Consider the following 14,665-nt stretch of genomic DNA (forward strand, 5'->3'; position numbering starts at 1 on the left):
AGTTGCTAAAATTATAGATATTTTGATGTTGGGTGTATTGTAAAGTGGATTGTTAAAATAGATAAAATTACTTTTTAAGTTGCTAAAAACTGTCATTTTTAGCTTGCTTATTGTGAATGCTCTAAGGGTGTTTTTTTTTGGGGATTTGAGGTGTTAAAATAGCTGTAACACCTCTACTATGAATGCCCAAAGAAAATCTATAGCCACATCATAATATAAAAAGCAAATTTAAAAATACAATAAAATAATCTAATTACTCCTTAAGTGACGTATGTTATCATTGGATTTGAAAAAAATTACCATCATATGTGACTCAACAGTCTACCCAAGTGACTAGAAAATTTTAAATTGAAAAATGAAAAAAAAAAAAAAAAAAAAAAAAAAAAAAAAAGAGGAAAGAAATAATAGGTTAGCATGTAATATGGTGGAGTTCACCGTCATATATATAGCACAAGACATGGCAGAGCCTATTATCGAATTTGATATAACTGTCTTATGTCACCATGTCATAGTTTAACATTCATTTTTTTTTTTTTTTTTAAGTATAAAAATGAAATTACTACTCAATGTAAAACAAGTTACCAGTGGATATGAGTAAAGTTACTACATGTGTAACCTTTGTTATTATAATTGTTAGTATCGTATGATATGTATCATATCGTGTGTAAAACATTCCGTATTATAAGAGTGTACGTAATTGCTCATGAATCGTACAATACAATGTGCATATTATATAAATCGTATTATATTGTAAAATCATATGATATATGAACATATATTTGTTTATTTTAAGATGAGTTTTTTTTTTTTGGTTAAAAATTCTTAATTTATTTGAATTTAACAAGTTATTAGACTTTTTTTTAATGTAAAAATATTAAGTTACTTAATTTAGCCTAATAAAATAACATGCCTATAAATTTTTCTTCTCTTTTTCCTACAAAATTAGGATTACATATTTGCACTTCATTTTCATATTTTCAAAAAGAAATTTCATACTATGAATAAGGTATTAACTGATAATATAATTATTTTTATATTTTTGTCATTATTGTTGAAACTAGAATACCAAGAAGAATTTAAAAAAAAATTAAATAAAAGAAAAAGAAGAGATAGTAAATGTTGATGGTGGTGAAGAAAATTTCAATGAAGAAATATGTTTTCAAAATGATGAAGATGATGATAACATTAACTTAAATTGAGTTAATTAGGCAATATAATGAAAAAAATTTATTATTTTGGGTCATTGATTTGTAATGTATATCGCTTTTGAGTTTAATCAATTTAAATGTGTATATTATGAATACATGTTAGTTTGATTTATTTAGTTAGCTTGTTAAGCATTACTATATAAGTGATGAATAAATTAGTCATTAGTTGAATATGTTCAAAATTTGTAATGAATATACCCTTTGTATATGTATATTTATAATTTTTAATTTTTTTTAAAAATTTATTAAGTTTTTGTGTATCTTACAATACACAGTATGATATAATACATAATATAGAAAAATAAAAAATCGATTCACAATACGATTCACGTTTTGACAACTATACATGTTACCCTAAAATATATATATATATATATATATATATTAAAATGAACAGCTATTACTTATGTGATATAGTTTTATTATGATTGATATTATGACTAACTTTTTTAAGTGATTAAAACGAAAGAAAAAAACTTGTGTTAACTTGTTTTACTAAGTTTAATTTGAAATAACTTCTCAAAAAAAAAAAAGTTTAATTTGAAATATAAAATGAAATAGATTAATTTTATATTTCAAATTAAATATTATAAATATTTATGCGCTTCTAAAATTTTAAATTTTGTGCCCAAAATTATCCATGACCCCACCTTAGAAATTAAACTATCCCTAAGGGACCCAAAAAATAATATGGTCAGCTCACTCATATTTATAGTCCCCTCCCAAAAAAAGGAAAAGAAAAGACAAGACATTTTTATTTTTAGAAAATCCCTAAAATCTTGCTAAAAAAAATAGAAAATAAATTTTAATGTTAGAAAATCCCTAAAAGCTTGCTAAAATAAATCCTTAAAAGCTTAATACTGGCAAGAACAGCCACTGAACCACATGCAATCCATAAGTGCTGTGGCTACCACTAGTCGCTATCTCACTATAACTCTTTCGCAGTTGACCATTGATCATTGACCTCGAGTTCTTCAAGCTACAAACGATAGTAACTCCACAAGAACTAATGCATTTAGTGGGTTTTTTTTTTTTTTAATTAATTCTTTTTAACATGACGACACTATTTTATTTATAATTAGAAACAATTTGTCATATAATTGGATAATAAACATAACTTTTGTTTGATTTGTAAACGGTAGGAAAACCAACTATGATATTATTTTTTAAATAAAAGATATTCATAAGTTGGAAACCAAACTTGGTGATGCAACATTTTCAACCTCTAATATTGATGCTCCAAAATCAATGAAATTTGATACTAATTCTTTAGAGCACGTTATTGGATGATGTATGCAAATATGAAATGATTATATTAATCAACATGATAAATATATTAAAAAACAATTATTTTTGTATCTTTTTAGAGTCAATCTAAGTTTAGGCAAGTTAGGCCTAGGTCTAAAGGCCCCAAAACATAGGAGGATAAATAATTTAAAAAGTAAAAATAGAAAATAGATTTTTTTACACATTCAAAAAATATGTTAGGAATGCAAATGTTTTCACAAATTCTTTCCTTCTAATAACTATTGAGAGAGGGAGAGAGATTGTGTGTGTGTGATGAGTTGTGCACTTTTTCACCACCTCTAAAAAAGACCTCTAAAATATTGAGCTAATAAACCAATCTACTTGAAATCTTAAATTTATTTTACCAAAATAAAAAAGGCAAGAAAATTGAAAAGGTACTAAAGAGTTAAGATTGATTATGTGGGGGGATGAACATGAGCTTGGGCCGAGAGCCAAGGGCCCAATAGATTATTTCTTAAAAGATGGGCCTAGCCCAAATGTGTGGATATGAGTAGAGAGGCTTGTGGAATGAAAGAAAACTCCTCGATGCGGATCCTGTGAAGGTCTGGGCCAACCACCATTACCAAGGTCCACTATCGAGGTAATAAGCAAAACCTTTCCCATATCAAATACGCAAGGAAGCATGGGTGACCAATTCCCCTCTAGACCAAAATGACACCTTCCATCAAGCTCACATCAGAACATGCCATGAAAAGATAAGAACTACTGAGGCAGTCATCTCCGCATTAATGAGATGTTTTCAGCTAATCTCTTCTACATTAAATATTGATTGACTAGTTTGAATAGTGAAAATACTCCCAAATACCTATTTCATGATAAAAGAATGGTAGAGTAGAGGGGTGAGAAGACAAGTATCCCCCAAATCCAGCTGGTAACAGGATAGCTAGGGAGAGAAGGAAGGAAATTGTCTAGAAAGGGAGGGGAGGTGTAACAGAAGGGGGATTCAAAAAAATTGAGAGAAAATACTTAGAGAAGAATAAGAGAGAGAAAGTTGTAATAGCAGAATAGGTCTAAGAGTTTTTAACTTTCAATATTACATCAATAAAAGTCTTTTTGTTCCTTATTATCTTACAATCTGTTGTTTAGATCTTCCATTGTAGAATTCTTGCCCCTTACTTTTATAAATTAATTGTATAAGTCATATTTGTCATCACTATCTTCTTAGTAGTTGTTTTTGATCCTCATAGATTAGGTTACAAGAAGATTAAGTGGATTAATTATTATTAAAAAAAAGATGTTAGTAAAACCTATGTATAAAAACATAATTAGTAAATTTGATCTGAAAAGCAAGAAGAATGATTTTTAAATAAAAATTTATAATATATAAAATAAAATTTATTTAATTGATATTTAAAAAAAAAAAATCATAGTTAAATTTACTGTCTTAAGTGTCAAATTGTATCAAGTTGATGCTAAATGTAAAAATCAGAGTCCTATCTCTTTCTTTTAACTATTATTTTTAAATAGTACTGAATTGTTTGATTAATTTAGTTTTAAACCTTAGCATATTTCTTAATTTTAAATTGTGAAAAAAAAAAAAAATCATTCATCCTGGTTTCTTTATGGAGTCAAAAATTCAAAATGCAGTGAAAGAAAATTTATGGAATGAGTCAGAACTCAGAAGAACCGATGAGAAGAAGTGTGATTGCCAAAGAGCATCTTTTTAAAAATGTCTTATCAAAAACAGTTCCCCAACGTGAAATTTTAAAGGATAACGGCGCTGGCTGTAACACTATTTCCGTATAAAAATTCCTCAATGGAGTTATTACTGGCTTTTAATGAAGCCACAAGTAGCAATACATAGCTTTGTTGAAATGATGATGAAATTGTGCGGGGTGGAATATAGATAGTGAAATGCACACTTGGATGGTCAAATACAAACTCTTTGCCGAGAGTGACTTGAGCTTTTCTCTCTCTCACACTCTCTCTCTCTATCAGAATCTTTTCTCTGCAGCTCTTTCATTTTTGTGGGTGAAGTGAAAGTGGGGACTCCAAAAAACTATGAACTCAGTCATACATACTGTTCTATCCCTTTCACAACTGAGGCAATCAAGAAGGAGAAAAATCAAACGAGTGTGACATTGGGAGTCATTTTTAGTTTGACTGTCAAATTATATGCTCACATGTTTATCATATTTTTTTACTTTTGATGTTGCAAGTCCATGGGCTTATTGGCTCAAGTGGCCACAGTGACAGGGCTTTTGTACTCTTTACACCAATAATTTACTTCCTATCTTAGCTTCTATGTGTTAATTTATAATGTGGACGTTTTGAAAATATAGACATTTTTACATCAATTATGGATGTTAATGTAAAATGATAGATGTAATCAAGTGTAAGAAGATATTTTTTTACCTAACATAATAACATTAAAAAAATAATAATAATAATAATAAAGAAGAAGATAGACCTGTGCCTTTTCATCTTTTTTTAATTTTTGTTTTCCGTTCTTCCATTTTGAAAGAGAGGAGGTTTGGTTTTGCTCAAAATGAAGAAACAGAGGTATCATTTTCTATGAAGAAACAGGTATTAACATTGAATCATAAGACTGTGGGAGTAATTAAAGGGATTTTAGAATAGAGAAGAGGTATGAATTTGCTCAAAAACTTGGTGCCGTTGAGCCCGTAATTAGGTGATTGATTTACAAGGTTCATTGGGAGACGATTAGGGGAAAACAAAACTTCTTATTATTTGGTGTCTTTTGTACACAATTCATAAGCAAATAGCACCAATTATTTTCAAAATGGCTTTCTTCATCTTTGATGTTTAGGTGTTGCTAGTGTAAATGATTGAAAAACAAACAAGTATGGTGGTATTTAATCATTGTTGTCCATTCAAGCAAACGAATCATGGTGTTGTGACGCAACTTGAATTGTAAATCCATAAAATTTCACTGCTCTAATAGGTACGAAATATGGATAAGGACAAGATGATATACCATATTAACTGGTAATATCAACAACTTAAGGTCATGATGTGTGAATAGCATTCATGATGACAGGATGATGATGATGATACACTTGCATCAATGGTCGAAACGTGGTTGTTGCAACATTTGAACCCCAAAAAAAGTGAAAAAAAAGAAAAAGAAAAAAAAAGAAAGATAATGAACATCCTATTCGTTTTTCCATCTATGGCAAGTTGAGTCAGATTTTCAAATCTATTTTGAGCATTGAAAAACACACCCTACTATCTGCTAAAATTGGGAACTTGGCCACTTCATTGGCTGGCAGTTTTCTCAAAGGGACCTAGCCTATAATCACCCAACCTTGACTTGTATGCAGACTTTTTATATTCCCACCATGTGAACTCCTTGTACAAGCTTTCTTCTCCTTCTGCCACAAGTGAGGGTAAAGGTACTATCTTTTCATTTAAAGGTGGCCCTCCAAAGTAGATCATTGAAATCCTTGGGTTTGTATTATCAGTCAAAACCCTATGCTTCACACTCTTAAACCTCCCATTAGTCATTACCTGCATCAATCCCATAACCAAATGAGTAAATCTATCCGAAGCAAGGCAAAAAATAAATAAATAAATAAAAAGAAAGAAGAGGAAAATAGCTAGTCATAAAAGATAATGAATGAATAGTGACAAGAAAGAGAGAGAGAGAGAGAGTTATGGGATTTCAATGGTATCTTATAACCTGGGATAAGCTGTTAGTTGAAAAGAAAAAAAACCTTCTTAGGAAAACCCAAAAAACTGATTGATGGCTAAGTAGTCCTTTTATTATATTTTTATTTTTTTGCTGAATTAAGTAGTACTCATTTTTCATTTATTATAGCTTTATGCAGCAATGCGTGTACAATTAAATAACATGATGTTTAAAAAATATATATATCTATATATAAAAAATTGAAGAGGTTATTGAAGAGGTTGTTAAATGTACCTGCAAGGAATCACCAACATTGATGAAAAAAGAAGAGCGATCAGGTGGCACTGACACCCATGTCCCATCTCTCAGACAGATTTGAAGTCCTGAGGTGTTGTTAGATCTTAGGACAGAAATTATCTGCGGGTCTGTGTGCTCCCCAAATCCAATCAAATTTCGTCCACTCAACGCTTGGAGTTCTGGGCATGGTGGATAGTGGTTTAGCCTGAAGCAAGAGTCACTTTTCTCATTCCTCAAAAACCTGCTCAACATATTCCTTGCCTCAAGCCCCAAACCATCGGCTATCAATTCCAGTACTTCACAAGTCATTTTCTTCACAGCTGAAATATAATCATTCACAGCAGAGCTTCACCAAGAAACAAAAAGAAAAAAAAAGGAAAATGTCAAAAATTTATATACCATTAAAAGAGAGAAAAACAGAGGAAAAAAAAAAAAAAACAGAGGACTCTGTTTTTACTGGAAAATTTCTGGGCTTTGTTGGAAAATGGAGAGTGATTTGTGGGACATGACATCAGGATTGGTATTGAGGAGGATATATTCAATCCAACCCACATCACCGTTTGGGCCAATTCTCTTGCTGCCATAGCCATATGGATCAGGAGGGCTCGCCCTGTCTTTCTCAGGCTGAGGCAAATTGAAGAACCTAAGGGACTCAACTTCCAACTTGTTTATGACCTCCATTGGGATTCCATGATTTACAAGCTTGAAAATCCCAAACTCCTCAAACGCCTTGACTATGAGGCTCTTGGCCTTAGGGTCTGAGAGGTCCACCACTGGAATTCCAGTGAACAAGCTGGTGGGCTTGCATGTTTTGATTTGAGAGCTATGGTTTAATGCTGGTTGAGACGCAACCACCATAGTTGTTTGTTGTTGGTGGTGGTGTTGTTGCTGTTGTTTTTGTGTCAGAGAGAGAGAGAGAGAGAGAGAGAGAGAGAGAGAGAGAGAAGGAGATGAGTTTGGTATTGGTGGGATTGGATTGTGGAGAGGGTGGTGAGCTTGTTGGGGGGTTTAAATGGGCAAAATGGGGTGAGAGAGAATTGAATTGGTAATGCATGAGAGGAAAGCTGGAGGGGCCCCATAGGCGGTACTTCCTAACTCTAAATAGGAGCCATCTGTGCGTGGTGTCTGCTTGGCATTTGGCTTGGCATTTGTGCAAGGATAAGTCTAATTTCCAACGATTATTTCACATCATTTCTGTAGAATAAAAGTCATTGGTGCACATTAATATGATAATGATAATGTATTTTTTTCTTTTTCTTTTTTTGAGCACAAATATTATATACAGTGCTTTGATGGTAAAGTGAAAGCGATGTTGTATGAATGACATATAATTAAAAAGTTATGAAAAAAATTATAAATTTTCAGAATGAAACTAATAATTAATCAATTTAGCAAGTTATGGAAAAAGTTATAAATCTTGTAATGTGTACACTTTGTAGTTTGTAGCATTGAGGCTAAGTTTTTGTTTTTTGTTTTGTAATTTTGTGTCTTTTTATTTCAAATTGCCAAAAACTAAAACAAACTTTTGTGAAAATTTCAAATAATTTTAGGGTTGTAGATTTATTTGATTTTGGACTTTGTAATCATTGGGGCTTTTGAATTTTTTTTTTCTTTTTTACTATTAATTTATAGATACAATAATTTTAAAATATTAAAAAAAAATTGATACTTTTGAAATTGCATTAAAATTGAACCTTTTTGAACACCATTTGTAGGGTCGGTCTTTGGGGCCCAGGCTCAACAAGTAAGTGATTCTGGCCCAAAGAACCCTAGACAATGAATTTGTAGAGAACAGGTTACAGAACTAGGGCTGGACGAAGTGAACGTTAGTTAATTGCATGCCATGCAGCAGTTTAAACGTAAGAATATCTCCTTAATGTTCACAGGATACTTAGTCCGATGAAACGTATGGGTGCACTTCTGGTTCTGATCAAAGACTATTACCTTGCTCTTTCTTCCTATCTCCTTTTTGTTTTCCAATTCCCGATCCCCTCTTCATGGGGATTTCCTTCTCTTATATAGCCTCCTTAAATTGATAAGAGCCTTACACTTGTTAACCATCTGAACCTTCACTTGAGTGCCTGTCCCATCGGACATCCACTTTATCTTTCTGTGAGTTGCATTGGCCAATGTAGCATTGTTCACCTGTCTTCTCCACATTAATGCGGCTGGAAAAGTAGCTTTCTTGCATTTAATGCGGCAGTTGTGGTCTCCCCCTGGACGTCTTACATTTTCTTCCTTCTTCCTGCTTTGTGAAGCTCAACCTACTACCCACATTTGTTTGGGATGATTCTTCACTGTGGATGGGGCGCACATTGGGCCCGTATTTGGTGTGTCCGAGGAGACATTCCTCCTCGGACGTCTTTTTAAATAAGTTGGGCTCAATAGGGTTGGGCTGGAAGTCTTTTGGTCCCCCTTTTTCCTTTTGGTCATGGCTGGACTCCGTGCGGGGCCCAAGGCCCATTGTTGACTTGGGAATTCTACCCCTACAATAGCCCCTCAAAATTCCGGCTCTTTCTCTCTTGTCCGAGGAGGAAAGGCGGGATTTTGACATTCATAGGATCATTTACTGTGGATTCCTGCTTCACCCGTGCGGAGATATGCTTCCCACGTGCCTCATTAATGTTGAAGGCATTTAATGACCCATGAGGTGCTAATTATTGCTTTTAGCGGTTTTATATCTTTTTAATCCGATGGTTAGGTGCCAGATCAACGGTTGATATCATTTCCATTTCTCTAGGCGGGAGTATGTCTATCTAGCTTCTCCTGGATATATAAGATTTTTTTAAAAGGAATTTCCTCCCCATTTTTTGGACAAGCACTCAAGCACTCAGAGCACTCCAGTACCCTCCCTTTCAAAGTGTTCAAGCCTTCGCAGTCATTCCCTTGCAGATTTCCGACAAGTTCCTCACCCATAAGTGAACATTTCTTTTCCGTTGCCTTTCACGGCGTTATTCCTTAAGTAAATCATTGTCGCGTTGCCTAGGATTAGGGGGAAGGGTAAGCTTGAGAAAATGGTAGACTCTCCGGCCAGTATGGAAGGCTTCAGGACGAAGTACTGTATTCCGCCGGAAGTAGGTCTAAAGTATTGCCATTTGGAGGAAATTTTGATCAAGAGAAAGATGGGGCAGGTCGCCATTCCAATGATAGCCTTCGTGGAAGGAGGAATGACGATCTCAATGGGGAGGATAACTAGGGATTATTTGCGTGGTCATAGGCTGGCCCCCCACCAGTGCGCCGCGAACATGTTCCGCATCCTGGGGTGCATAGATGCCTTGAACGATCAAATGAACTTCGGCCTTTCGTGGCACAACGTGGTTCATCTATATGAATGCCATAGCCTCGGCGACTCATATTACCTAAAGTCCAGGTCCGACGAGGTAAGGTTGATATCCTGCCTTCCCAAGTCCAACAAAGGCTTGAAGGACGACCTTTTGATCGTCTCCGGACCATGGCACGACGGTATTCACTGCCCGGTCAGGGCAGGAAAACCAGGTGGGACATCGTGGAATTAGATCCCTTGGAGGGGACCTTAGTTTTGAGCTTTCTTTTCCTTTTTCAGTTCTGGTTTTGTTTATTTGCCTCCTCAGACTAACGTAACTCTTTCTTTGGGCTTCGCAGACAAGGAGCGAATGTCTCCTCGGCTAAGCTTGGTTAACGTTCCGGCACTCAATTTTCTTCTAAGGTCAGAGATTTACGTGAGCAAGGATGGGCAACTGCGGTCCGCTCCTCTGATTTTGGATTACGTGCCTCTCTCGCGATCCGTAGTAGACGCTGGTCAAGCCATCAAGGCCGGTAGTCCAAGGCTAGCACGCTGCTTCGAGAGACTTACCTCCCGTCCAGCTACCTGCTCGGCGCGTTCTTCCCGCAGCAGTTGTCCCCATGGAAGAAGTTGGTTCCTCGCAATCGTCGTTGGAGGATCAGATAGATCAGTTCCACTTCGCCGAGGAGGGAGAGGTATTGGACAGGCCAGTAGAGCTTTCAGGCTCCGATTCAGACCTAGACCGAGTCTCGGCAGCTCCCAATCTTGGTTTGGTAATTGCACAAGTTGATACCAGCTAGGATATCGAGGAAGAAGGCATGGATCTGAAACCCAGGTCTGGTCTCAGGGGCCTCCTTTCCAACAGGAATAAAGGGCAAACTTCCAAGGATACCCCAAAGGAGCAACCTACTTCCAAGGCTCCTTCTCCTCTTCCTCCTACCTCAGATGTAGCACTACAGCCCATGCCCAATTTGAGGTGAAAAAGGCCTGTGGAAGAGTTAGAGGAAGGCGAGGTTGGTCGTGAAAAGGACAAGCACTAGAAGAAGGGCAAAGAGACTAAAGAGCCCAAGAAGAAGAGGACCAGGTCCGTTGACAGCCGAGACGAGGCTACTATTCGGAGGGAACAGCGGACCTGGTCACCACGGCTGGAGTTGGATGGCGCTCCGATCTCTTGGGACGCAACTCTTTGGGAAGCCCAGCGAGGACAGGTGTCATTCCTGGCCGAGATCCTGCAACAGTCCCTCCTTTCGCCTCGAGATATGGAGGGTCTTCGGGCTACTCGACAACCAGACATTTTCATGTCGCTGAAGAGGGACATGGCTATGGTAAGTAAAACTTCTCTCATTTAGCTTTCTTATTCCGTATCTGTTTGTTCGTCATTCTCTTTTAATTTGGTCTCTATTTTTTGCGTAGGTCACTCAACAAATTTTCATTGCCGAGGAGTGGGCCAAGAAGGCTCGCGAGGACCTGCACAATGAGGCTAAGTCCCGCCTCGGTGCTGAGACTGCTGCCGGCGACCTTAGGCAGGAAAAGGATCGCCTAAGCAGCGAGGCAAAGGAGGCGCAGAGGGCTCGCGCGAGCGCCGAGGCCGGACATAAGAACGTCACCAAGCAGGCTGAGGATCTGCGCCAACAACTCCGCCAGTTCGAGGAAAAACTCGCGACAGAGAAGCAGGCGGTCTCAAATCTCAAGGCCAAGCTTGCAAAGGTCAAGGATGAGGCCCGCTTGGCCAGGGAGGCAGCCAAGAAAGCGGTGGCGACCTCATATGATCGCGGAGTCAGAGACACTGAGATTAGGCTGACCGAGAAGGTGGCCGCTGTATGCAGGGACTACATCACCATGTCTTGGGGTGTAGCCTTGGATCGGGCAGCAGTTCCAGCGGACTCCGATCTCCGGAAAGTTGAGAATATCTTTTTTCCGGAGGATATTCGTGAGATTCCGGACGCGGTTGCCCCTGAGGAGCCTCTCTCAACGAAGGCCTTAGCCTCGGACTCTCCTATGCCTGAAGCTGTGGATGCGCAGCCGGCCGCGAAGGACAAGTCGCCCGAGGACAGTCTCTCAATCAGGGATGTTGTCGCGCAGGCTAAGGAGGCTGTTCCGGGACCCCAGGCAGCAGATGATCAACCCGAGCCTACTCAGGGTTTAGACTTAGGAAAGTAGTGTAGGATTTTATTTGTAGCTGCCCTTTTATATTTTGTTCTGTTTAATGTTTGTAAGACAATGCTTTTGGATTTCAATGAAAGGTGTCGTTTTCCTTTAAATCATGTTGTTCTACTGTCTTTCTTGCTTTTATCATGAATGAATGTCTATTCTGCCACTAACTGTTGAAAACCAAGCATGAATGAACGAATATGTAAAAAATGATAGTCGATAATCATATAAGACTGATTCGAGGTTAATTTCCCCAAGTCTGTGGTCCGAGGAGCCAGGCAGGACTTGGGTTCTGTTTAACACTTAGTGAAAAATGTTTCGAGGTTAATTTCCCCCAAGTCTGTGGTCCGAGGAGCCAGGCAGGACTTGGGTTCTGTTTAACACTTAGTGAAAAATGCTTTGAGGTTAATTTCCCCCAAGTCTGTGGTCCGAGGAACCAGGCAGGACTTGGGTTCTGTTTAACATTTAGTGAAAAATGCTTCGAGGATAATTTCCCCCAAATCTGTGGTCCGAGGAGCCAGGCAGGACTTGGGTTCTGTTTAACACTTAGTGAAAAATGCTTCGAGGTTAATTTCCCCCAAGTCTGTGGTCCGAGAAGCCAGGCAGGACTTGTGTTCTGTTTAACACTTAGTGAAAAATGTTTCGAGGTTAATTTCCCCCAAGTCTGTGGTCCGAGGAGCCAGGCAGGACTTAGGTTCTGTTTAACACTTAGTGGAAAATGCTTCGAGGTTAATTTCCCCCAAGTCTGTGGTCCGAGGAGCCAGGCAGGACTTGGGTTCTGTTTAACACTTGGTCCAAGTAGCTGTACAGTAATGTGGCGCCAAGAATTATGTATTTCATTAATAACAGTACATTTTCAGGTTATTTACATTCCAAGGGCGTGGCACTACATGATCATCCAAATCTTTCAAAAAGTAGGATCCTATGCCGGCTATGGAGGTGATACGATATGGGCCTTCCCAATTTGGTCCGAGTTTCCCCCACGCAGGGTTTCTTACAGTGCCAAGGACCTTCCTTAGTACCAGATCCCCGGGCGCCAAGGGCCTCAGCTTCACCTTGGCATCGTAACCTTGCTTGAGCTTTTGCTGATAGTGGGCAAGCTGGACCATTGCGCTTTCCCTTCTTTCCTCGATGAGGTCCAAGCTTTTTTCCAGAAGTCCATTGTTGGCACCGGGGCAAAATGCAGTGGTCCTTTGTGTTGGGAAGTTTACCTCCAGTGGAATGACAGCCTCGGCCCCATAGGTCATCGAAAAGGGGGTTTCCCCTGTGGACCTGCGAGGCGTGGTGCGGTATGTCCACAAGACATGGGCCAACTCTTCGACCCACCTCCCTTTCGCATCGTCTAACCTCTTTTTCAACGCATTCACTATAGTTTTGTTGACGGCCTCCGCCTGCCCATTACCCTGCGGGTAAGCTGGTGTGGAGTATCTGTTGGTAATTCCTAGCTCACTATAATACCTTCTGAAAGTTTTACTATCAAACTGGAGGCCGTTGTCCGAGATCAGTGTGTGAGGTATCCCGAATCTAGTGACAATATTTTTCCAAATAAATTTCTTGGCATCAACGTCCCTAATATTCGCCAGCGCCTTGGCTTCAACCCATTTCGTGAAATAATCTGTGCCGACGAGAATAAATCTCTTGTTCCCTGCCACTTTGGGAAATGGTCCCAGGATATCTAGGCCCCACTGTGCGAATGGCCAAGGGCTGGACAGCGGGTTGAGGTTTCCGCCAGGCTGGTGTATATTCGGAGCGAACCTTTGACACTGGTCGCACTTCTTCACATATTCCTGCGCCTCTTTCTGCATGCTCGGCCACTAGTAACCCTGCGTTATGGCCCTATGGGATAGGGACCTACCCCCCGTATGACTTCCACAAATTCCTTCGTGTAATTCCTCCAGAATGAGTTCAGTGGCCTCTGGGTGCACACACAGCAAGTACGGCCCTGAGAATGAGTGCCTGTACAGTTTGGAGTCCTCGGACAACCAGAATCGAGAAGCCTTCCTTCTGATCTTGTCGGCCTCGTTCTTATCGTCTGGTAAAGTATCGTGCTTTAAGAACAGCACTAGAGGGTCCATCCAACTAGGCCCAGCCCTGACGTTGTGGACCCGTATTTCGTTGGCCCTCGTCGTCGTTGGGTGGTAGAGATCTTCCACGAGAATAACCTGGGGAAATGGTTGAGCCGAGGAGGTGGCTAGCGTTGCAAGAGAATTAGCATGGGTGTTCCCGCTTCTTGACACATGCAACAGATTGAAGTGACAGAAATGGGTCTGTAGGCGTTTAACTTGGACCAAGTACTCTTGCATTCTTTCATCCTTCGCCTCCAGCTCCCCGTTTACTTATTCCACGATGAGTCTTGAATCCGAGAACATGTTCACGAATTTTCCACCCATTTTCCGAATCATTGACATTCCTTCCAATAGTGCCTCATACTCGGCTTTGTTATTCGTGGCGGAGAATCCAAGCCTCAGCGATTTTTCGATGGTTATCCCCTCGGGGGAGACCAGAACGAGCCCCACTCCTGAGCCCCTTTGATTGGCTGCACCATCGACGTGTGCTTTCCACCAATTGTGTTCCTGCTGAGAGATTGTGCTGATCAGTTTCCCATCAGGACTTAGTGATCCTAACCCTTCCTTTCCTTCTAGTGTGGGCTCCGCGAATTCGGCTACCAGATCGGCGAGGACCTGACCTTTCACAGCGGTGCGAGGCATGTACCTAATGTCGAAGGCGCCCAGAATCGTTCCCTATTTTGCAATTCTGCCTGTGTAGTCGACGCTGTAGAGAATGGATCTCAACGGAAGTTGAGTTAGCACAACCACAATGTGTGCCTGGAAATAGTGGGGGAGCTTT

The 14,665-nt window shown here is 39.1% G+C and overlaps 2 protein-coding genes across 2 annotated transcripts; one reads left to right on the plus strand and one right to left on the minus strand.

The window, feature by feature from the left end:
• Positions 1-5,388: 5,388 nt before the first annotated feature.
• LOC115992453 (gibberellin 2-beta-dioxygenase) lies at positions 5,389-7,341 on the minus strand. The gene is made up of 3 exons (XM_031116649.1): positions 6,863-7,341; positions 6,403-6,751; positions 5,389-5,987 (listed from the first exon to the last, which is right to left on the minus strand). Exons 1-3 carry the CDS (start codon positions 7,261-7,263, stop codon positions 5,736-5,738), a joined length of 1,002 nt encoding a protein of 333 aa, XP_030972509.1. The 5' UTR covers positions 7,264-7,341; the 3' UTR covers positions 5,389-5,735.
• Positions 7,342-10,287: 2,946 nt separating this feature from the next.
• Positions 10,288-11,827, plus strand: LOC115990778. The gene is made up of 2 exons (XM_031114570.1): positions 10,288-10,440; positions 11,081-11,827. Exons 1-2 carry the CDS (start codon positions 10,288-10,290, stop codon positions 11,825-11,827), a joined length of 900 nt encoding a protein of 299 aa, XP_030970430.1.
• Positions 11,828-14,665: the final 2,838 nt, after the last annotated feature.

This window comes from Quercus lobata, chromosome 5 (assembly GCF_001633185.2).
Source record: "Quercus lobata isolate SW786 chromosome 5, ValleyOak3.0 Primary Assembly, whole genome shotgun sequence".
NCBI lineage: Eukaryota > Viridiplantae > Streptophyta > Magnoliopsida > Fagales > Fagaceae > Quercus > Quercus lobata.

Bases quoted from the DNA above. Each gene is read 5' to 3' on its own strand.
- LOC115990778 (XM_031114570.1), top strand. From the start codon at position 10,288: ATGGAAGAAGTTGGTTCCTCGCAATCGTCGTTGGAGGATCAGATAGAT. The intron at 10,441-11,080 runs GTAATTGCACAA...TTTTTTGCGTAG, and splicing joins CAGCTCCCAATCTTGGTTTG to GTCACTCAACAAATTTTCAT.
- LOC115992453 (XM_031116649.1), bottom strand. From the start codon at position 7,263: ATGGTGGTTGCGTCTCAACCAGCATTAAACCATAGCTCTCAAATCAAA. The intron at 6,752-6,862 runs GTAAAAACAGAG...TTCTTGGTGAAG, and splicing joins CAAAGCCCAGAAATTTTCCA to CTCTGCTGTGAATGATTATA. The intron at 5,988-6,402 runs GTACATTTAACA...GGATTGATGCAG, and splicing joins ATGTTGGTGATTCCTTGCAG to GTAATGACTAATGGGAGGTT.